Consider the following 24,806-nt stretch of genomic DNA (forward strand, 5'->3'; position numbering starts at 1 on the left):
TTTAAAAAAATAAACCAACAAAGAAAGCAACAAGGACACCGTTTGTGTGTAATCCGAGCTCACTGCACCTTTGGTTGTTAGAAGGAACTGAGGAGTGGTCACTCCTCTTTTTACTGCCAGGGAACCCTCCAGGATGGGAGGTAGAGAGAGGGGCGAGTGGCCTCACAAGGCAGGAACAGTTAACCCTTAAGAGGGAAAATGCAGAAGCTCATCTTGAAGAAGGAAGGGGGCTGTTACTGAAAACAACAGATATTTCCAATGTGCTGTGCACACTGGAGTTTAATAAAGGATAAAAAAAATTCTGTAGTCCGTGTGAAAACCAACTGTGGTGTAACATGCTGAGCAATGTATGTGTTTAGATCATTTGATGCACAAAAGAAGCTGAAAGGTGTTTTTCAGTTCAACTTAGCAACAGCGTTGCCTGAGGAACTGCTTTAAAAGACAGTAAAGAAAAAAAAACATTCAAACAATTAAGCACCCACCAACAAGTGTGTAGCTAATAAAAGGTGTTTCTCTCCTCTTTTATTGTGTAATACTTTATCACAGAAACATGATATTTACATATATACAGACTGCTGATCATAAAATCTTACTGAAGAATTAGTCAAAAAAAATCAATTTACAAAAACCAAAAGCTGTCAAGAGAGATTCTGGGTGCAAAAAGTCATTGAAGTTCCTAGGGGACAGTTCTGTACAGATAAGGTTTTCAGTTCTTCAGGTTTTGATAACTTTAGACAAAAGAGATCTGAACCAAAATGAGCTAAATTTGTCGGCTGTACATTTGAGATGAGGCAGTTTTTTTAAAGTGTTCCTCTTCACACCGTTTTCTTGATGATCAATTCAACAAGTCTCAGGAGGCACTAGTTTGTATGTTTTTGGAAGCCGCAAGCATCGCTCTCACTTTGGCCATAAGATCCTGTAGGGAGTAGAGAGGAAAAATCGTCAGAAGTTTCCTTAGTTTTTAATCAAGAGTTTGAAATGGAGAACTCTCTGCACTAAAGTCAGCAGTCCTATTGGTAAGTTTCCCAGAGGGTGACTACACTCAGTCAGGACTTAAAAGCACTGGCCTCTTGATTTCACAAAACCACATACTATAATTTTAAACTAATATATATATCAAAAGCAAACTTTTTAAATAGCTAAGAGTTAAATCTCACTGTAAAAAATCTCAATAGCAAAGAGAAATGAAACAACAAATGATAGGGTAGAACATGTGTGAGGTGAGTAGGTGGAAAGAATGGAACTGAGGCAGTGGCTATCCACAATACAACACAAGATGAAGGGCATACATTGCAGCATGAACTTTCATTTTCATGATACGCTGATTCCAATGGTACCAAGCCCCCTCCCCCCCACCCCAAAAAAGAGAATTTGGAGAAGACTCTTGCTGCAGCAATTAAAATTCACCTTTAGAACACTAGTATACAGTATTTTAAACAAGTACTTCCACAAAGTCAGAATAAAATATAAGAGAGCTCCTGTCCAGAGTCACAGCACTTAATTCTGTCCTGCCAATATCCAGTAGAGGCAGTTCCTCACAAAAGAAATGTAATTTTATGTAAGTTGAGCCTGATGGCTTCTGTGAAGCTTTATGACTACAAAATATTTTAAAAAAGCTTCTGAATACCAAATGCAAAATTACTAAAAATGTGTTTACTTCGAAACAGTAATATCCATCTTCCATAATGCATGTCAAAAGATGACTTGCGATACATAGGCTAACACATAATATCTAGCACTTATAGACTGCTTGCAAACACTTTACAAAGTATGTCAATATCATTATCCTCACTTTATAGACGGGGAAATTGAGGCCAGGAAGGGCCACCACTTGCTCAAAGTTACCCAGCAGGTAACACAGCTTTTCCGAGTCCCAATAAAGTGCTCTATCCACTGGCAAAATTAATTTACTTGTGTTTCAGAAATCTGTGAGACCTGAATGTAAGTCTGATTTGGAGAAACAGCACAGAAATTCCACAAACAAAAGCACACTCCTCCTCTTTTTGCAAACAGTAACTGTTTTAACTACTATTGAAATGTTGGAGCTGTCCTTCAGACATATTTTAACATTTACTGCAGCTGAGAAGCTGACATCAAAGGTTGTAGATAATACCTTTTCTCTTGTTACGTTTGTGTTTTGAGCAAAAGCTCAAATACAAACTGCTTGTCACAGAAACAATTTAGTCTATCTAGGAGCTATTTGTAACAATAAAAACCTGTCTCAATTATGCTTTTCTAACTGATACTTAATTCACTCCAAGGACCCTAGCACCTCTTATAGCTAACTAATAATTCTAGTGCATTTACTTGGCAGATTACTAAGAGCTATGTACTAAGAAAACTGTCTCTATTTTCCCTCTGTGGTTGCTATATTTCTGATTCCTTCTCTTGGTTTTTCTTTCTGCAGCAAAAAGTAAAAAAGTATTTTGGAAGTGTGTTCCTTTGACAGAGCAATGGGTAAAGTACTAGCCACTTGTGTATAAAGGAATTACATTTAAGAACAGTTTTCATTTTCTGGAAGAATCATCAATTTCTACAAAATGGGAAAAACAAATAGCGTGCGCGCGCACGCACACACACACACAAAAGTCATCAAGGGCCAAATTTCTCCATAGCAATTGTGCTTCTGAAAATGACAAAAACTGCAATTAAGGTATTATAAAACAGTCTTCCTCAAAACTGACATATACAAAGAAAGTTAAATACTCTCATTTAGAAACTAAGCTACTGAATCAAATTAAAATTTTATGTGGATTATCTTTTTTAAAAGAAATGGAATATAGTTTGAATATCAACTCAATATTTTCTTAATATTAATTGTGTTAAAGGAAATGAATGTACTAAATAGCTTTAAAACATCATTTTGATTAGCATAAGAAACAAGCCTTTGATGAAACCATTCATGATGTTAAAGTCATGAAGTGATCCACAGCAAAATAACGTATATCTATATTATGCCTAAATGGCAAATAAGTCTTACTACATCTGTTTAAAAAAAAAGTGGTTCTTGTGGCACTATTATATTTAAGGGACTTCTTGTTACAAATAACCTATTTTTAGATTTATAATTCAGCACCAGAAGAAAAACTTTAGAAAGTATTATTTTTGTCTATTTTCAGCCAAAATTTTAATAGGATGTGTAGCATCCACAGACACAGTAGTAAAAAAAACAACCACCACCCTAATCTATAAAAATTAGAGATGCAGAGAGATAAGCATGCCCCTGCAGACATGAAGGGCCCATTACCTACTAGGACTTCTTGTTTTACATACCCCTCTGTATACACATCTCTCACACACACACACAGAGAATGAAGTCTGTTAACACAAAACAAAACCCCCACAGCAAATCATGGGGTAAATGGGGCGAGGGAAGCATGGTCAGCCGAAAACTCCTCCCCAGAGCTCAGAATGAAATGTTTCCTATTTCCAAGCACCACACTCACATCTCTTACACCTCTACATTCCATCTATATTTCTTGTGAAATGCACTACAGAATGCACTTCAATTGGAAGTCCATTTCAACTCTTTTTAACTCTTCCATTATGCCTACGCATTGCAATGATGATTTTCCAAAAACTGGGTGATCCTATTACTGTTGAAATTCACTCGTCTGGATAGTACAGTATGATTCTAGATCAGTGTCCCAGCCTTCACTCAAATTTTCTAGCTGTAGCTAGCAGATATTTTTATGCAGAACAATATTGCCAATGACTGAACAGTTTCTAGAAATAGTCTTTTCTACTTTTATTTTATCACCCCTATGCCTGGTTAAGCCTTCCCCACCAATGACAACTGTTTAAGCAAAAGTAAAGAATGTTTAATATAACAGAAGCAGTTCTGCTCTGAAAAAGGTCTCAGTAAAAATGGCATCCATGTTTATTAGGTCTCAGTGACATAAATATTAAATATTGACCGTTTACAAGAAAAATGATTTTGCCCCCACACGAGCTTTGCAAACTTAACCTGGTGTCAAGATAGGTTCTTCAATAAAAGATGCTGCATGGCAAATTAGACTCTCAGTAATTTTTGCCACTTATGACTGAATTTGCACAGGTCTCATTCAAAGCATAATTCAGCCTGTTGTACTTTTATTACTGGTTATGGTGTAATATAAGGCCAGGTAAAGTTTGCAAGCATAGCAGTTGGAAAAACTATTTTATTGTACAATGAACTATTTTAATATTAAAACATAGAGCATGGACTCTCACCATACTTAAAGTTCTACATAACACAATTATACAAAATGCCTAAATGAGCATGCTACAATGATGGTAATACACTTCATTAAACAATAAAGAACGTCTTAATTTATACCTGAGTTATTTTACTTTGCACTGAAGACACGATTGCTGAAGAGATCTGGCCATCTTTTTCCTGAGAAACGCCCCTAAAAATTAAAACTTAAGAATTAGAAATGTATATATTTTCTAGCTGTATCTCAGGCAACAATTCTGTCTTGTATCTGCATAAGTCTCCCTCATATTGCTCAATAGTTTTTATGTTTCACTGGACTATAATCAATACAGGTCACTGTCACAGAGGTCATCTCTCACATACCTGTGGCCAATGCTATAGAGCTGGGGTTCTCAAACTGGGGGTTGGGACCATTCAGGAGGTCGTGAGGTAATTACATTGGGGGAAGGGGAGGCAGGTTTTGCAAGCTGTCAGCCTCTACCCAAAACCCTGCTTTGCCTTCAGCATTTATAACAGTGTTAAATATATAAAAAAGTGTTTTTAATTGGGGGGGTGGGGGGGGTCCTCCACACTCAAAGGCTTGCTGTGTGAAAGGGGTCACCAGCACAAAAGTTTGAGAACTACTGCTATAGAGAGCTCTGAGTATCACTGCAGGAACTGTGAACAGACTCTACTCAATGGGTAATTCAGTTACGAATCCTCAACAACAATTGCAATCAAAAGGAAAAACAAAGAAATCCATCCCAACAAAGTGTTATGATTTTTAGTAACTTTAACCACCTTTTAACTATATGATTTAGATTATGGTGGTCTCAGTAGGATCACTTTGGTTCAAGTTGCACTGAGATGTCTATATGGAAAAGGAGCACTATTCCTGTTGTGTCTCCCTTAAATGACTGTTTCATCTCTCACATTTTACACTCACTCTTCCCTGTGCAATTGAGTTCTCTAGCATTTCCTCCGGCCTGAAATATTTTTTTAGAAAATTCACCCTTTTTGAAATTTGGCCCTGAGAGTCTCATAGGGTTCCCCACAATCTCAGGTCCCCAGCACAGTTCTAGTACCCCCTCGCCACCCGCAACCACACTGACTCACAGCCCTAACTTCTTGGAGCTCTGTATAACTTGTATTACAACCCTCCATGCACAAATCCAATCAAAAGATACATTCATGGTCAAAAGCTGTCAGTATCACCATATGCCCTTGTGAAAGTGTTACCTGGAGCGTTCTTGGCTGGATTCCCTACTCTCCACAGGAGACACACTAGTTGAATGTACAGAGTTCTTCTGTGTGGACTGTTTGCCTGGTGACATGGATGGTGAATGAGACCTAGCTTTGGACTTGGTACATGATCTAGACCGTCGTTTCTTCTTCTTTTCATGGGGGCTTCTGAAAAAGGAAGCATTTTATTGGAGGAGATTTAAAATTATATGTTGTTAACCAGTTTAAGCAGAAATCATATCAGACATTTCTAACAGATTTTCTAGCCCTCCTGGATGAGGTGCTCCTTGTGCATTGAGTACGCACTGTAACCATCATACCATGGGTAGTTATAGTCCTATGATAGTAAGAAGGAAAAACTCACAGGAGTCCTCATACTTAAGCGATACATTATGATTCCCAGACTTCAACCCAGTACCTGAGCATTAAGAGTACTTGCGCCTCAGCCCTTACTTGACCTTCACAGAAACACAGGAATTAACATACCAATCAGGAATCAGATGTTTCAGAGGAAGGTGCAAGAAAATCCTGTAATGGACAATTATAAAATAACCTGGCTGTAGGGAAAGTTTGATTCTAACTCCCTAATGACTTGAAGCATGAGTGTTCACAGTCTTTATTTTTTAATCCATTCTAGAAGAACTATGGACAGTCTCATCTAAAAGTCAAACTGATAGCTTATATTTTCCTTCTAAGCTAACAAATCTGCTTCTGTGACCAAACCTACTGCATGACAAACTTCAGTCCGAAACAAAATTACAACTGAGCTACTGTATCTCTCCAATAGTCCTACCCAAAGCAATATGCTTGGGATTGCTTTGAGTAGACAATATGACCGTTCGCTATAACTGACAATCACTACTATAAAAACAGGAACAAAGTAGACTTATGGGTACATAAAATTATTTTTATTGTTGACAAAACAAGGGGACTACACAAATATTCTAAAACTATATCCAGCACTGAACTCTAGTGTTGAATTCTACAAGTAAAACTGGAGATTGAGTAATCTAGATCTTTATAGCTGGCTATGAATTTACAGACTAACATCTCAGTTGTGTAATTAAGATTACTGATTCAACCTCCATGCAACAATTCATTGTATTCCTGTCCCCCACTCTCCTACTTTACATTCTCTCTATTTTTAAAAGCTTAACAAAAAACAAACTATTAATGTCCACTAGGGAATCCACAAAGTTCTGCTATAACTTTTACAGTCTACCATTGGAAGTAGATTATGAGTTGCTTGATGCTTCTAGTGTGCCTTAACATTTCAAGCCACATTCTAAATGTCACAGTTATTAACTCACTCCAATTTCAATGGAACTTTTCGCCCCTGAATAGCCCAATTAATGTACTTTTTAGTGTATTTACTAGCCTAAAAGAGTATCTTTAATCAGAAAGTTATTATAATGTCTGGAATGAAGTTCTTGAAAATTTATGATTTCCTAAAAAAGCCCAGCACATCTCTGGAAGATGAGAAAAGAAAAAAGTGTCTTACATTTCTGTGCTTAGTATTTTTCAGGATGAATGGTGGTAAAGTTGTAAAAGTACAGTCTTTAAAGCATTATATATACCCCACATCATTCTCTACATCTTATTCTTTTGGGTAAGATTTCCAGTGAGTTAACATTAGTAACCAAAAGGTATTGTTCAGAGCAGTCAGTGAAATAATTATTATGTTTTAGATGATTACTTTCGGACGGCACATAGTATTTAATGCATTCTATAAAATGAAGAATTGATAAGATTAAACACTAACTTGCTTAGGGAATAAAACTTCAATTTTGTTCTATCGATATAATATGAAAAATGGCAAACAAGTACTGTACACAGCTTAAGACTTAATCCAGGCAGATACTTCACCTCTGAAATATCAGTTAACATTCAGAAGTAAAAAAACCCCTAATCTTATAATTACAAAACTCTTACACTTTTACTTGCATTTTAAAACAGAAAACAATATTCATGACAAAAACAAATACATTAATTACTTATACTTACCAAGTGATACTGAACATCAGACAAGTTCACGGACCTATTTAAGCTCCCCATTACCATAAGGAGCAAAGCCATAGGAATCAGCTATCCCTTGACTAGTAAACTCTGTATTTTAATTGCTGTGTTTCTTAAGTAGCAAACTATAATTTTGTGCTGCGAAAATATTTCATAGAGCATGAGTATTTATTAAGTTTTGAATAGTGCTTTTCTAAAAGTAAAAATATGTTTCACTGTAAGCTTTTTTATTTTATAAGTTTTTATTCTAACACCATGTAATGACACACTGGTAGTAAAATATCAAACAATATTAAACTAATCACATCTCAATTTTCCATGGCTTATTTTTCAACAGCACATACCATAAACAGGATGTCCCAAATCTCTCTCTCTCTCTATCTGGAGTGGACGTACCATACACATTCTTAAACTAAGGCCATTTCTTGTTGTCACTTTTTGATTTGAACATACTCTACTTTTTTCACCAAGCTCATTGTAGGTTGATTATTACATGCAATTTAGAAATACAGAAATAGGACCTACACTGGAAAAGGCAATCAGATGTACTCTAGAAATATGTCCTACTATACTTAATGAACAAGAGGTCGCTAATTCATTGAAGTTGACACAAGGAAAGCTGGCTTCCGGGTCCTTGCAGGTAGTATGTTTTCCATTCATAAAAATCCTACAGGCCAGCTTCACTCATGATTTTTTGCCTAGAAATCCTTCGCTGAACCCCAGTAATATGACTAGCAAGCTCTCAGAACTGCCTGCATGTTTGTTTCTGTCTAATACTGTTTCCCCAGTTGTTTGAATTTTTGGCATTTACTGCCAGTTTTTATTATGCATTGTTCAGTGAACTATACCCACAAGACCTTCGTTTCAGCTTTGTGCTGGAGATCTGCTATATGGTTTCTAGCCATATTAAGAGTATAATGCTATTTAAAATAATTTTAAAGGATAAAAACAGATTTCCTTCTTGAATCATGGAGCTCTTCAAACCAAGCAGCCACAATTCAGCACCCCTAGTAGTCTAGCAACTGTAAGAATCCTCTATTCATTCAAACTACTGAACGGTCAGCCACTCATACCACTAAATACTGAACGTAAGTGTATGCACACCTAGTGCATGACTTGGGGGAAAGGATTCATTTTACTTGACATTCTGGTTTTTCAGGGAAAGGGAGAAGGTTAGACTTATGAATGTTGAGTCTTCTGATCTACTTGACCCAATCCACCAGGAGTCTGCCACAGGGTCTTTTGTTACTATGAGGCAATAAATATGGAAAACGAATTCACCGGATGAAGTAAACTGGTGAGGTTTCCTTTAAACCAGGGGTTCTCAACCTTTTTCTTTTTGAGCCCCCCCGCTCCAACATGCTATAAAAACTCCAGGGTCCAGAGGAGAGGGGGTGTTGAGGGGGCCTCAGGGCTTTAGCCCTGTGGGGTGCCAGAGCTCTGGCCAGGCCCCATAGGCGCAGTTTGACTTTTATTTTGCTGGGGCAGGGCCCGGTGGGGCTTGGGCCAGCTCTGCATAGCAGAGCCAGGAGAGAGAGCGCCACCTCCACCCTGACTCACCTCAGCAGGCCACGCAGGCTGTCTGAGTTGGGTTAGGGTGCAACCAAAAATTATAACTCAAAGGGAAGGGTGTGGTCAGCTCAAAAAGTATGAAAACTGCTCAGGTGCAGGCAAGGTGCAGCTAGGAACTGTATGCACACAGGGGGGTAGCTCAGGGTGTAGAAAGCAGGGGTGGGGGTGGGAAGGGAATCTAGGGGCTGTATGCCGGCAGGGGCACTCTGTGGTTCCTGCTCCCAGGGGCTCTGCTGGTCTCCCAGGTCCCCCCCACCCAGGTGGCTCCTACTGGTTGCATGAGCAGTCAAAGGGGGCTGGGGGCTGAGGAGCAGGTGGGGCTTTGCGCACCAGCAGCAGGAGATGGGGGTGTGCTGCAGCTGCCCGCCCAGTGGTACCAGCGAAAGCAGCAGCTGCCCTGCATTGCCTGGCTCCAAATTCCTGCTTCCAAGTTGGCCAGGAGGCAGGGGAGAGGAGGAGGTGGGGTGTCCGCAAAAAGAAAAGGAGTACTGGTGGCACCTTAGAGACTAACCAATTTATTTGAGCATGAGCTTTCGTGAGCTACAGCTCACTTCATCGGATGCATACTGTGGAAATTGCAGAAGACATTATTATATACACGGACACCATGAAAGAATACCTCCTCCCACCCCACTCTCCTGCTGGTAATAGCTTATCTAAAGTGATCATCAAGATGGGCCATTTCCAGCACAAATCCAGGTTTTCTCACCCTCCGCCCCCCCCACAGACAAACTCACCCTCTTGCTGGTAATAGCCCATCCAAAGTGACCACTCTCTTCACAATGTGTATGATAATAAAGGTGGGGTGTGTGTCTGTGCCCCCGGACTGCTCCACTTTGGTTAAGGAACTGCAACTTAACTCATGGGCTCAGGGCTTCTCCTCATGGATCCATAGAGGCCCGTGGACCCCTGGTTGAGAACCGCTGCTTTGAACTGTGCAATCACCCCCTCTATTAATAAGTTGCAGGAGTATGCAACTTGGATTCTACCAGGTTTTTAATTTTTGCTATCAGTACGAGAGTAAAAGGACGTATTATTCCTCAACTTGAATGCACTGCTGCTCTGCAATGGGATACATGATAGGAGGGAGGCAGGGAGGCATAGCTCAGTGGTTTGAGCATTGGCCTGCTAAACCCAGAGTTGTGAGTTCAGTCCTTGAGGGGGCCATTTAGGGATCTGGGGCAAAAACTGGGGATTGGTCCTGCTTTGAACAGGGGGTTGGACTAGATGACCTCCTGAGGTCCCTTCCACCCTGATATTCTATGATTCTATAGGGATTATTCTCATTTTTTAAAAAATAAGACAAGTGGAGACCAAGTACTTTTTTTAACCAAACATGGACAACAATGAAAACAACTTGCTCCTTTCCCACCCCACAACAGAGAGGCAACCTAAATTTGGGACTGAATAGGATTCAGAGACAGGCATATGAAATTGTGACATGCACACTTTAGATGCAGTTACCCCAAAGAGTGCATCTAATTTAGCTTTGTGAGTGCATATGCATGTGTGTGCTCCCAAGCTGATGACTGCACACATTGCACAAATATCTGCACATCTAAACTGAGAGTGCATGCCCATCAACCCTTAACAACTTTGCAAACGTGTACTATTCTACAGAGCTCACTGACCTGAAATGATGCTTTACTTATGTAATCTCATCACAGACTAAAACAGACAAAAAGCTTTTCATTTCAGAAAGACCGTATCTGTGTTGAGCATGTAAAGGCAACGGAGAAAGTGATTTATGGCTTATGACACAACACAGCAGTAATTAATTTTATTAAATTTTTACTGTGTTTTGGGCTGCTAAAATAAGTGATCATTTTTTCAGTATGCCTAGACTTTATATCGATTTAATGACTATAGTGCACGTCATCAAAATATATTTACGCTTAGTAAATATGCAGTTTAGCACAAAAATGAAGGTCTAAAAGAAATCAAATTTTATAACAGGCGTTTTAAATGTAATGTTTATCTCACAACGCTTATAGAATATGCCTGTTTAAAAATTTAGGACAATGGTAGATATGTAGTTACTTTAATTTGTAGAAAGATCTTGAAAAATACTTTTATTAATAAATATTCACAATAAGAGCAGCACATGACTAGAGAAGTGAATGTGTGTACAAAAAGTGAAACAGTAAAAAAAAAACACTCAGGTAAACCATGTTTTTTGGTATTGGGAATTTTTTTGGTCTAATATCCCTAAAGTAACACAAACTGCAGTTTCTCCTCTTCAGAGCACAGACTGCACAAAGCATCTCTGACAAAAGTAGGTAAGGGAGCATTTATTTTTCTCATCATAGAAACAAAACTTCCACATCTCCAGTACATAAGCGGCTGCAGTGTAAATGGCAGAAAGAAACCAGAACTCCTACAGGAAAAAACAGTGACCATTTTACAGGTTGAGTTCCACTTGTACATTCAAAATATATTCTACTCTAAAATGTAATGTGTGCTAAAGTGTGCTGTCCCCCCTCCCTTCCTCCATTTGTTAGCTTTAGATCCAATCATGACTATGCAATTTTCACTCAACTAAAAAGCCAATATGGCAGGGCATTTCGGCACACACTGCCAGAGAATCTTACCCATGGGGGAAGGAATGTAGCCAGACACTGGGAATTCCAAGTACAAATCTGAACGGTTTCCAATATTTGCAGGAAGGAAAGCACAGCAAAGATGTTTCAGACTGGGAAAGGGTTAGAATACTCCAACTACAGTGCATCAAGCAGCAAGCATGAACTGTAAAATAACCTGTCACTGTACCAGATACATCCAAAGCATGTACATGCTCATCACTTTATGATGTAGACCTGTACACACATTCTATACAGGAGGGACCAGTGTTTCTACCGCAAACTGTTTTTTCACAGGTTGGCTTGTTACTCATTATATAATACATGGCTGAACCAAAGCCTCAGCTCACAAAAGAAACAAGCTTTACATAAACAGTACACACAAAGCAACACACAATATTTAAAACTCCAAATAGGGCATTTGTCATGACTGGTGCACATACCTGGAACGTGTGCGTTTCCTACTCATTCCAGGACTGTTACTAATGCGATAAGCCGTTGGAACAGCCCTTTCCTCTCTTCGCCTTTCAGGTGAGTGGACCCTTCTCCGAGGAGATCTCGATCGTGACCTGACCGGGAGGGAAAAAAAGTTTTATTTTTTGTTGTTGTTATTGCCGTAATTTGTTGTATTATTTTTATTTCAGTGGAATACGTTGTCATCAAACCCAACTATGGTGCCATTCAAATGCTTATTTGATTTCATATCAACATGGGATATTCCTAGTCTCTAAGGCTTGCCAGGGTCACGAGGGTTTCTCACCATCAAAATATTTTATTTATATTTATGAGAATGAATTACTTGCTCTTCACTCTCAACAGGGGAAGAGGTGCCACGTGAACCACTCTCAACTCATATTAGCATTGGGATGTCAGTGCAGTTAGTCAGTTACCTCTCATGGGAGACAGTTTGCTAACTGTTATGCTTAAGTCCATTTTGGTTTAAAGCCTAGAATCTTAAAGTTAGACTTGACTTTGCCTTTCCAAATTAGCAGCATGCTCTAGTGTTGCTGCATCATGCAGGTAAATTGAAAACAGTGAAGAGACTGAGTTAAAAAGATAATTTTGTTTTGAAATTTGTAAGTTTCCTCTGAATATTGACAAGTCAAAGAAATTCTGTTCCTTATGCTGCAGGAAAATCCTGATTACTCAATACTTTCAACCTATGCAACTGACTAACTCCTGACCAAGACTCTTTAGCATTAGCACTTCAACTTGAAATGTCTGCCCTACAGAGAGAAACAGAGCGCGCCCAGTTAAGATCAGAGATCAATGTAAGAGCGCACGCTTATCTCAAAGATTTAAGGCTAAATGTTTGTAAAAGTAAAACCTGAGCATTTCCCAATAGAGAATACATACAATAAGAAAAAAGCAAAAATCTTTCCTTTACGTAGCTCTGTTCCCAATAAGATATGTAGATATAATCATTTTGCTTAGGGATTTTGAATTTTTACTCCACTCTCCTTTATACAAGACACTTTACCCTATGTACCTCAAGCATTCATTTTCTTCAGAAAACCTAATTTTGCAATGACTAAGAGACAAGCCATTTGTAAATCATAGATCCTATTACAGTCAAACAGACCTACTGAAAGGAAAATCACAACAGCAGTTAAGTACTGTATTGCTATTTAACTGCTTTTTCACTTAGAAATCTGACCTTTACCAGGCCTTTCAGAAGGATTAAAGGAAAAAACAGATTATAAAGTTTGAGGTCAGTCAGACACCTTGACGTTTTACCAGGATTTCCCTCTAAAGAGCTCCAGCAGTCAAATCTTTTCGTTGTCGAAGCTGCCTGATAATTTTCTCGCTCTGTTGCTGCTGCCATTGATGAGTTGCTCAGACTCGGCTCCATGCTCAGTGTCCCTGTGGATGCTGTGAGTCTGTGATATGGAGGCACACACTTCACATTGAGAATAAATGTGCTAGTTTTGGTATTAACTAGAATCCTGAAAAGACTTAATCCCTTAACCAAACCTGAACCTTAGTGAAAGCATGCTTATATGGACGAGCCTACAAAAGTCCAAACAATCAGAAAAATGCATTAGCTTAACATATTTATGAATTGGGTATGATTGTTTTGGTTCTGTAACATTTTTCCAATCACTTCAACCTGAAGAGATTTAGCCACTAGCCTTCAAATGATTAAAAAATGGCTTAACTTTCTCATTGGAATATATGGAATTATTATTTAAACTAGACTTCATGAGACATTCATAAGGCATTGTACTCCTTTAAATAAAGTAAGTTAATACCAGTCATATTGTTTAATACGCTCTCTTAGAAGTTCATTATTCTATAAAGTTGTCAGGTCACATTACATCTGAAGAAAGTGGAAGTATTTGAATAGATATTGCTTCCAAGATGAATAGATGGATTCTGGAGCAACAGGAAACACCCATTTTACAAATTAGGTGAGGGATTGCTATTTTGAGGTAAATTTTAGTTCAATTTTTGAAACCGGGCCAATGAAAAACATAGCACACGTTTACCTATTCCATCCAGCTTGGTTTACAAACTAACCCTTTAATGATGCATCCTGCTCCTAATTACTACCCATGGTTCATTAAGTGGATAAATGGAGTAGGTGGCTTAGCAGTAAGCTATTACTAAAGTGCACCAGGAAAGTGATTATCAAACGGAAGTTTAGAGCTTCCAGCTCTACTCACAAGTTCAAAATGCAGACTTACATTTTATCTGCAAAATCATTAAATCATTCACTATGTAATGAGTTGCTTTGCAGCCCCTTTTCTCCTCCCTTCTTCCCACTCATGCCCCATGCATTATCCTAGATTTTGTGCTATGATGATCTATTTCATACAAAATAGGAAGATTAAGACTCTCATTAATATGGTCATTATTTACATTTACTGGTCATCAACTGTGAAATTTGAAACTTCTCAGCCAGAACATCATGCGCAAAACTTCAGTGATTGACATTCTATGCTACTAAAACAGAGCACCACTATCAGATACAATTTACGTCAAATTTGTTATGGTGCTTTGAAGTTTATTAGAAAAAAAGGGCATTGATGGAGTGTTGACTACAGATGAACAAGAGGGTCCCAAAACTTACTTGTTTTCCAAAACAGTTCTAACAAATTCACCCACATCTGTTTGCATTAGACTTTAATAATTTGTGAATTTGAGGAAATATCTTTATGGAGCTAAAATGTCCACAGGAAGCAGGGCTGCAACACACTATGGGGCTATTGTGCATGCTTTATTGCTTTCTAAAACTCTAGATGCATCTTCTTGGTCTGCAATCAAATCCTTGGTATATCAAGAGCTTTAGGAACTAGTTTCAGGATACACATTTGGGAACAGTAATGGAAGGAATACATATTTATGTAGAAGAGTCATTTTTAACATGACAAGGACTGCAATAAAATTGGGTTCCTCACCCATCTACAGTTTTTTACCTTGTCTAGGAGAATTGCTTTGATCACATGTTTAAGCAATACCTAGTTAAATATCTTACATCAGCCTGAATCAGTGATGTTATTTGAACAGGAAGTGAATTCTGCAACTTCAACTGTAAGGTACAAGATTAAATTAAGTAAACTATTTAAAAATTAAGCTGTATTAACATCAATGGTGCATCATGTATATTTACTAAGCTGTGACTCTAGTATGTCAACAGTGTAAGAACAAAAAAATATATTGCACTCTTAGTCTCATTTATACCAAATAGCAAATTGCACTGGCAAATTGCTACTCTTCTAAAAATAAATACCACACAAGGATTTTTTTAAAGTTATGTAAAAGCCTCTAAAATCACTTGCTTGTGAGGCAAATTTGGCCTATCACTCATACAAGAAAAAAGGCAAAACAAAAATTAAATATGCTCTGAAAAGTTAAACAAACATATATTTTTAGCTTCACTTCCCTCAGCTCATCCCCTATTAACTTGCCCCAACAAATTAACTACAATTCTTATGCTGAACCAAATTATCCCTTGAGGATGTTATGCCCCGATGTATTTTTACAACTACATAAGCAATAGCAACCCAGGAGCCTGTAATTCAAATATCAAGGTACATGGAAAGTCAAATCAACACTTATACACACATTCTTTAACATTTGAAAAGAACAAATAGTTTTCCAAATGAAGTGAAATGTGTGCCAATAGGTCATTATTTGTTTACACATTTCACAACATAGAGTTCATTACTGTCCAATTAAAACATATCCTAATCAGAAATTTTGGAAAAAGTACAGCTTCTCTTTTGGCTGTCACAATTAATTTAAACTACTAATTTAAACAGCTTCAGACCCAAGACACAAATCTCTCCTGTGTAGATACATCAAGTTTAATGTGCTGGTCTGTCAAAAAGCTATGAAATTTTGGTAATTCTGAAAAGATATCCGTATTCTGGAGTGCTTTGTTGAACAGGCTCATAAGTCAAACTTAAAAAAAAAAAGTTAAACAGGAAGTCTCTCTCTCCGTAATTACTATCATTCTAATCTGCTCCATGTGCAAAGTAATCACTGACAACTGCTGTTAAAATCTGAAGGTTAGGAACTGCTGCCTGCACAGCACAAAATGAGATTACAAAAGCATAACACACCTGTTTAAAATAGTTTTAAGGTTGACACGGACAAATAAAGCAACTGAGGGTATGGCTACACTACGGACCTTACAGCAGCACATCTGTGCCGCTGCAGCTGTGCCACTGTAAGGTCTCCTGTGTGGCGGATCTATGCTGGAGGGAGAGAGTTCTCCCACCAGCATAATTAAACCACCCCCAACGAGCGGCGGTAGGTAAGTTGGTGGGAGAGTATCTGCCACTGACATAGCACTGTCCACACCAGCACTTTTGTCAGTGAAACTTGTGTCGGTCGGGGTGTGTTTTTTTCACATCTCTGACCAATAAAAGTTTTGCTGACAAATCTGCTAGCGTAGACACAGCCTAAGGCTGGTAGAATTTATGTAATTTAATACCAGTGTCCAGGCATTATATGATAGCCCTTTATCCCAGGTCACTGAGTGGGGCTACTCATCATAGATCAATCTTTACAAATAGTTTTGAGTAATGGATTACAAGTGGGAAACAATATACTTCTAATTAGTCTCTACATCTAAATAAGGTATGGTATGGTAGGAAGTCATAACACTGGGTCTTGTGGGAATCTAAAGACTGAGCAACATGCTTATTGCAATGTCTGACTCTAGGCATACAAAACAAGAAAGATGTGCGAGAAGCCACATTTTGTATGCGACATGACAATGCAATGCTTTAACAGCTCTATTGAAATGATTCCGACTTATCTACCAATTCAATTGCAAAGGTGTTAAACTTGCTTTAGTATTAGGTTACAGACCGTGAGTTACTTCAATTTAATTTTTTTTCATTTCACACTGGTGTCAAAGCTCATATTTAACATTTTGACACAGGAACGTCTCCATAAACTTACGCTGAAATCATTTTGTAATATTGTCCATTGTAATATTGTCTTGAGAAACTTTCAGCTAAATTGTTTTACCAGTGTGGTCATGTCATCATTATCTTTACAGGCTTGCATTGAAACAATTTGCCATTGTCCTGATACTGTAAAATTGTAGCCACAAGCATTCCAACGTGACACAAAACCCTTGGTTTTTACCCAGATTTCTGGGGAGTGATGAACATCAGGGCAATTTGATAGGTCTGGATTGGATTGCCATTTCTGACTGGTTATTCTGTTCTAGGGAGCTGTTATTTTTGTCAGTGTACTTTTACAGTTACGTCAAGGGTACAAAGACCTAAAGTAGGCACTTCCCTCTTTTTGTTGTGTATCTAAATCATTGTCTTCCCAACATATTGGGATCACAGCATCTATAAACACGCAATTATGGTTACGGTTGAAATGTTTTGTTTCAACATTGCAGTGACATGCATGCAAAGCCTATCCACATGTTATGGGAGCTATTTTTACAAAAAAGATTTTATGAAGGTGACAAGTACCAAGCATATTCAACAAGATTTATAAAATTTTGATGTCAGTTGGTTCTAAACTTAAACGAAAACAAACCAGCAATGCCTACTTAAAGGATTCTTGTCTTTCAATTAATCCTTTTCTGTCTAGAACTTGGCAAAGAAAGGGAAGACACTGTACCCAGAAGATTTTTTTTTTTTAAATATCTTCTTACTAAATACTCTGTAAAGATAAATGAATTCCTCTTTGTAAGCAAGCGAGCCTGGAAAAATAAACCTTATGCTTACATTAGCCTGAAAGTGACAAGGAAAGCAAGCCAAGGCCTGTTCAGAGTTGCATGAGGAAAGCTGAAGTTATGTACACTCATATGTGCGTTTAAATAGGTACATAGCAAACATGTAAAACCCTACGATCAACATTAGAAAATACATGTGAGACAGCAAAACACTGTTTTGAGACCCATTCACTTGAGATCAGATTCTTCTATGTTCACTGGGGCTGCATCTGTACACTCTGTCCCAAAGATACAAGGGATGAAGTGGGGCCAACTGCCACAGTTCCTTTGCCAATACTGTTTCCTACAGGAGTAGGTCTCCACATTAGCAGGGAAGGATGGTGAGCCAGGGGACCCGTGTGGGCAACACATTTTGAAGAATCAGTTACTGTAGGATAAGTAACTGTTCTTTTTTCTTCAAGTGATTGTCTACACAGATTCCACTGTTGATGACTAACAAGTAGTTGTCTACTTGCTTGGCAGTGGGTATTTAGAGTCCAGCCTAAAGGCCAATGCAGGACTGATCTACTAAAATTGGCAACCAGTTTGGAGGCCTGTACTAGGGAATGCATAGTAAATGTGTGGATCAAGTTCCATTCTTCTGTTCTATACACCTCAGGTATGGGTATATTACCCAAACAGGCACCTAAGTCTGAGCCCTTGTGGAATGAGCTCTAATATGGCTGATGGCTCTTTCCTGGTTAACTTGTAGTAAGTTCTTATACAGTCTGAGACCCACTAGGATAACAGCCGAGGATATAGGTTGCCCTGGGCCCATCAGCAAATGCAACACAAAGTTTATGGGTGTTCCTAAATTTCTTAATACTATCTGAATAAAAAGATAATGTTGTCACTACATCAAGCTTCACACAGGGTAGGGAGAGACTGAGGAAAGAATACCAGAAGATGAAAGAACTCATTTACGTGGAATTCCAAGACCACCGTGGGGAGAAACTTAGGGTAAGGTCTAAGAGTAACCATCTCTTTATGAAATGTATATGGAGGACCTGGCATAACAGTCTGAGTCTCCCAGCTTTACTTCCTTACCCTGGCTACAATTGAGAGGGTAGGGAGGGAGTGCACAACCCATCAGCCTTGGGTTCCAAGGATATGGGGCTCTTGAACTGGGGGAAAGACATATGAGCTGCTTCAGGAATTTTGTCACTGTAATGTGGGAAGATACAGTGTGGCCCTTAATAGAGAGATGATACTGCTGCCAGATGGATTCTTATTAATGGATGGAGTCCAGACTGCTTCAAGGTGAAAGTCCAAAACTGACACGGATGTTGTGAGGGCAGAAAACTGGTGCTGAGATGCCCAAATAGAAAACCTTCTCCATTTAGCTCTGCAAATAAGTCTAGTTGAAGGTTTCCTGCTCTGGAGCACAATGTTCTGAACTGCAGCAAAATAGCTTTGCTTTATAGGTAGGGTCCTACCAAATTCAGTGTCAATTTTCATGAATTTCACGGTCACAGCATTTAAAAAATCTTGAATTACACAGTTTCAGATATTTAAATCTTAAATTTCACGGTGTTGTAACAAAACATGAGCGTGTATTTAAAAACGGTAAAATACAAACCCCAAAGGGGGGTTGCAAGGCTAGCCTTACTTCTGCACAGCTGCTGGCTGGGTGCCCAGCTTTAATGGCAGCGCTGCTGCCAGCAGCACAGACGTATGGGTGGCAATACCGTGACCCCCTTCTATAATAGTCTTGCAACAGCCTTTTTGGATCAGGACCCCCAGTTTGAGAAACACTGTGTACTTTTGTATACTTTTACACTATAATATAGGATAAAAGTACACAAGAGATCAAATTTCACGGTCCATTACACATTTTTCACAGCCATGAATATGGTAGGGTCCTATTTATGGGATTCATTCAACCAGCATCCAGGCTGTCTAGTGCCAGGATGCTGGGTGTGGGTGCAGGATCTAACCATTGTTCTAGGAGACCTGAATAGAACAGGTAAGATGGTTGTGCTGACAGTCACCTAATCTGAACCTGAAGAACTGCTTGGCCCATGCTGAGGCTACTATGATTACGCATCCTGCGTTCTGCCTCAATTTCTTCACGGAACTTGATATCATGAGGTTTGGTGAAAGGCATATTATCCTCGGGGATTAAGAAATGAAGCCGCCATCTGACAGGGAACTTGGGACTTGTGCCTCCTCTGAAGCAGAAATTCTGACACTTCTTGTGGTTTGTTGCGAACAGATCTACTACCTGCAAAAGACACTGTGCAGAACTGACTCCTTGACAGACCATTTTTATTTCTTGGAAAAGTCCCTGCTAAGCGGGTCTGCTAGAGTATTTGAAGACCCAGAAGGTGCAGAGCTACTGGCATTATCTGGTGCTGAATGCACCACTCCAACACGCATACAGCATATTGACACGGTAGGGATGATCATGTTGCCCCTTGCCTGTTGATACAGTGCATTGCTGCAGAGTTGTCCACCAGCACTTTGAAGGCAGGATTTCACTGATCTTCTGTTAGTGCTATGGTGTCAGAGAATTTCTCCCTGTTTATACTGAGACCTACAAAGGTGAAAATTTTCAGGACTGTCTGGACTGAATCAATTACCTGTAGTGATCACCCTTGAATTAGACAGTCATCTAGGTAAGAGTATTGCTGGATTCCCTGTCTCCTTGGATGACTTGCCACAAACAAAAGGTATGTGATAAAAACTTGGCAAGGTAAAGAGGATGAAGGGCAGAACTCTATTAGCAGTAGGATGTTCCTAGAAGGAATTTGTTACTTCCTGTGAGCTGGATATATGGTGGTATGGAAACTAGGCACCTTGGTGGTCAAGAACTGTGGGAATCAGTCCATAGGATCTAATGAAGGAATTTATAAAAAAAAGTCAGAAATAAATCACCATTCTAAATTTGAAAATTGCAGATGAAGGTATTGAGATGTTGAGGATGAGCCTTCACAAGCCTTGTTCTTCTTTGAGAGTAAGAGGTAGTGGGAATAAAAGCCATTGCTCCTTGTTAGCAGATGAATCAGACTCCCAGAGGCCTTTATAGATTAACCGAAGTCCCACAATGCTTTGCATCTAAATCTTAGTGTTGTTGTTGACTGACAGATTGTGCATCCTCTTGCTTTGACCTGTTGACACTTAGAAAATTGTGTCCAGATGTCCAGAAAACCAAGAAAGGGAATACTTATTGTTACAGATCCCTTCTGTGATGAATGTCTTTAGCTTATATATTATGTAAATTAACAGGCCATGAAGGGAATTCCATGGCTCAACAGAGCATGAGAATGGAATTCTGTCTCTTTCGTAGACATATATGTTATATACAAGGATAAATTTCTGAACACTAGTTGGAAATAGACCAGGCAGCAGGACTGCTTCCCCAGATCAGTATTGTATTTGCTTTTCTTTATCATGCTGATTAACCTTTGACTAATAAACTTTGATTAATAAATTGATTGGGCCTGGATTATCTGACATCTCATCAATAATCTAAATTGAATTTTAACACATTGAACTCCAAGGGGATCCTCCTACATTGTTCCCAGTTGTAAGAGGCAGTTTACCTCTTGCTTCTTGTGGGGGTGGGGGGAAGGTAAGGGAGTTTCTTGTGAGAGGTTAAAAAAAGAAAACAGATCCCATGCTGGTCCAAGCAGGCTCCTAACAATAGCATTGACTCTTCGGCCTATTTGAAGCCCCAAACTGTGGAGCAGCTGAGGAGAGCAGAGGGTTGCCTCCACTTTAATTTCTGCCTCTTCCTTCGAGGCTGTGAGGATCCTAGTGATAACTGTGTCAAAGAACGCTGCCTGAAGCATGGCTTGTCTTGGTAGCTTTCTTTTTGGAGCAGAGACAGAACCCCAAGTTGCACAAAGCTGCCCTGAAATCTTTGAGCGCCTCACCTGTGTCAAAGAACGCTGCCTGAAGCATGGCTTGTCTTGGTAGCTTTCTTTCTGGAGCAGAGACAGAACCCCAAGTTGCACAAAGCTGCCCTGAAATCTTTGAGCGCCTCACCAGTGCCACTGTTAAAAAGACTGTTGCCCTCAAATGAAGAGGTCTTGATGACTTGAGCCCTGACAATCTCCTCATAGCAGCTGCAGTGGCCTTTGTTCATATGAGTGACAGACACATCCAGCACAGTCTGCAGAGATGTTCTGGCAGTTAGGCAGCCCTCAGTCAGAAGAGATTTCAGTTGGTGCTCATTGGATAATTTATCCACCACATTGGACAGTTTGTACCAATTCAAAAAATCATATTTTGAGGGTATCAAATGGCAGTCTTCTTCCCTCCTTTATAGGTTCGCAGACAAATACACCTTTTTGACCAGAAAATCCTAGCTTTTTGGGGTCTGTCTCACGAGCTGTAGACTAGTTCTTTTATCCTCTCCGGTAAGCTTCTACCTGCAGAGAGCCAGATATAGGATATTTGGTACAAGTATTCAAACCCCTTAGCAGGAATCCAACATTTTCTCTGTGCTTTTTTGAGATAGCAGCATCCATCTTTGCTTTGGGCCAAACTGATTTGGTGGGTTCCAACAGATCGAATGGCATGGCCAATCTCTCTGGAGTTGCACATCAGAGATCATCAAAGCATTTATGCTCCTTCTCTTGTATAATGATGATTCTGCTCAGGAGATTGCTGTTTTTTTCCACTCTCCTCTTGACTCTGCAGCAGCCATGGATGGAGTTGCCTATGGAGGCTAAATTTGCTTCTTCAGTGAGACGACCATTCTCTAAACACAGTGGAAGACACTAGCTTTCTACAGTAGGGTTGAAAACCCCAGAAAGCAGGGGATAGTGGCACAGTGAAGGATGCTAAGTGGAGTGCTCTTCCTAGCTCCCCTTATTGTTTTCTGGATTCTCTCCCTGATTCCCATTGAGCTACTTGGGAGGAGATGAAGGATAGGTAGGGGATATTTCATTGCTATGTTCATGGAAGGAGGAGAAGGAACATATCTCCTCTAAGGAAGGGGCAGTCCTATCTGAACACTTCACTGGCCAGGTTGGAAACTAGTCTACAGTAGGCAGGTTTGTAATAACCTCCCCAAATCTTTCTGGAACTCCAGAACTGAGCCAACCAACACATCACTTGGCAGCTTATATTGCTTCAGTGCCAAATAAGTTGATACTAATGCCTCAGGTCCCAAGGAGATAGTCTGTACTGATGTACTGGGTACAGTCACCACCAAGAATGTGGGAGTCAATGAGGACATGCTGGGTACCGAAGTCTGTGCTGAGGGGCCAGTGCTGGAGGCAGTGCAGTCTTTAGCTTTAAACAGTATCACGTGAGCTGCCATAGATGTCAGTACTGACTTATTGGCAAAGGTATTCTCTTACTTATGACTCTTGACTGAGCCTGGGGCCAAGTCCGGACGACTCATGTGCCTCCTGCTAGGTCCTGAGAAAGGCAACCTGTACTTTGGCTTGTCACTTCTTGCCTCTACTGAATGTCATTGCTGATGTAGTGGGGGATGAATAAGGGCTAAGAAGTGGCCTGTGAGTTCAGAATGGAGTCATGGCTCACCAGGACACTGACCAATCCACAGATTGAGGCTTCTCCCAAGACTTCTCAGAGTCTGAGAAGATCTGCACTGACTTCTCCACAAGGAGAAGTTTTATTCTCAACTCCCTCACTCTCTGGATACACCTGGAGAAGAAATGATACATGGAACAATGTTCCAGAATGTGCCCTTCCCCAAGGCATATCAGGCACCAAGATGTCCACTGTTGACTGGCCCAGCAGAGTTAGATGGGGGACATGTCTGACAGACATGTTTAATACCCTAGTGATTTAGCCTCTGCCGTAGTCATAGCACCGCTATATAGGGTGCAGGGGAACTGTCCTCAACAAAATGAAACTTAAGTGACTGAAAGAGGTCAAATTCAGGGTTTTATATACATGTCAACAAGCAACGGAAACTTAACTACACTAACACTATCCTAAATCTAAGGTGAACTGCAGAGTGAGCAATGATGCCAGGAGTTCCACCTCACAGCCACAGGCAGTAAAGAAGGGCCTGAGAGGTTGTTGGGCCTGCTCTGCCCTTTATGCCCTCAGACGAGTGAGTTGAGAGGGCATGGCATCAGGGCACCTAGGATGCAAGCATCCCCCAAGGTACACAGCTAGCCAAGAGAATCCGATGAAGTGCATAGGACACATGAGCACTAAGAGTGGAATCTGCGTGGAAAATCACCCAAAGAACTCTAAGGTACTAAAAGGGTTTGGGGACTTTTTCACAGTGTGGACCACATCTCAAGTGTCTCATGGACACCGCCTCTCCCATTTGCAATCATGCAACTTTCCTGTGTTGACTGCAATATTTGCTTATGTGGTAATATAACAGGAATGTAGTTCTGTATTTTTAACTGACTGTAACGGGCTTTTTTAACCAAGTTAGTTACACAGTTTTTTTGGCTCCCTTTCCAGTCTAATCTGTTTCTCTCTCTCGCTGATCCCCTGCCCAACTGCTTAGTTTCGTTCTCTACTCTCCTGAGTGTGTTGCTCAACCACCTGTTCCTCTCTTTTCCATTGCTTATCTAGACATGACACCTTGTTTCCTTATTCCCTTCTGCTCTACTTCTCTATCCCAGTACTAGCTGCAGAGCCATTGGTAGCTCCTGACACTCTTGCTTGCAGTTTGTCCTGCTGGTGGCCCTGGTCACGGAGGACAGCTCATACTTCTTCCTCTGCCGATGTAGCTGCAGATCCCCCTCCCAGCTGGCTCCCCACCTTTGTTCCCAGCTATTTTACAGGTGTCCAGGCTCCTCTTTGAAATTAATAAAAACACCTGTAGAAATAGGTGGAAATAGAGGGAGTCATCGCCCTATGACTTAACACAACCACAGACCATCAACAAGCGTTTAATGGACCAGTTAGAATCATTTAGTAGATTCACTCTAAAATTGTGCTTAGAAACTATCTTGCAAATACTTAAATGAAATCTTTCGTAACATTATCAAATATAAAGATTATATATTGACTCAAAGTTTTCCAGTTCTCTTATCTACATTATACAAGCGGATTTTCTTTCTAATGTGTATAGAAAAAGGTGCAG

The 24,806-nt window shown here is 39.7% G+C and overlaps 1 protein-coding gene across 14 annotated transcripts in view; it reads right to left on the reverse strand.

Annotated features, from left to right (window-relative positions):
- Positions 1–493: 493 nt before the first annotated feature.
- The window catches only part of LOC102931209 (splicing factor SWAP), a 96,330-nt gene continuing 72,017 nt past the window's right edge, over positions 494–24,806 (reverse strand). For 6 of the 14 annotated variants that reach the window (XM_037878618.2, XM_043529867.1, XM_037878617.2 and 3 more), the window contains 5 exons: positions 13,311–13,466; positions 12,030–12,155; positions 5,417–5,587; positions 4,319–4,391; positions 494–916 (listed from right to left, as the gene is read on the reverse strand). In XM_037878618.2, coding sequence (XP_037734546.1) covers positions 851–916; positions 4,319–4,391; positions 5,417–5,587; positions 12,030–12,155; positions 13,311–13,466 — 592 coding nt within the window. In that variant the 3' untranslated portion in view covers positions 494–850. Of the gene's footprint in view, positions 917–4,318; positions 4,392–5,415; positions 5,588–5,905; positions 5,948–12,029; positions 12,156–13,310; positions 13,467–15,556; positions 24,552–24,806 lie in introns of those variants that run through there. The other 8 variants (XM_037878620.2, XM_037878619.2, XM_043529866.1 and 5 more) reach the window with 6 other exon arrangements.

The sequence above is a fragment of the Chelonia mydas genome, chromosome 15 (assembly GCF_015237465.2).
Source record: "Chelonia mydas isolate rCheMyd1 chromosome 15, rCheMyd1.pri.v2, whole genome shotgun sequence".
NCBI lineage: Eukaryota > Metazoa > Chordata > Testudines > Cheloniidae > Chelonia > Chelonia mydas.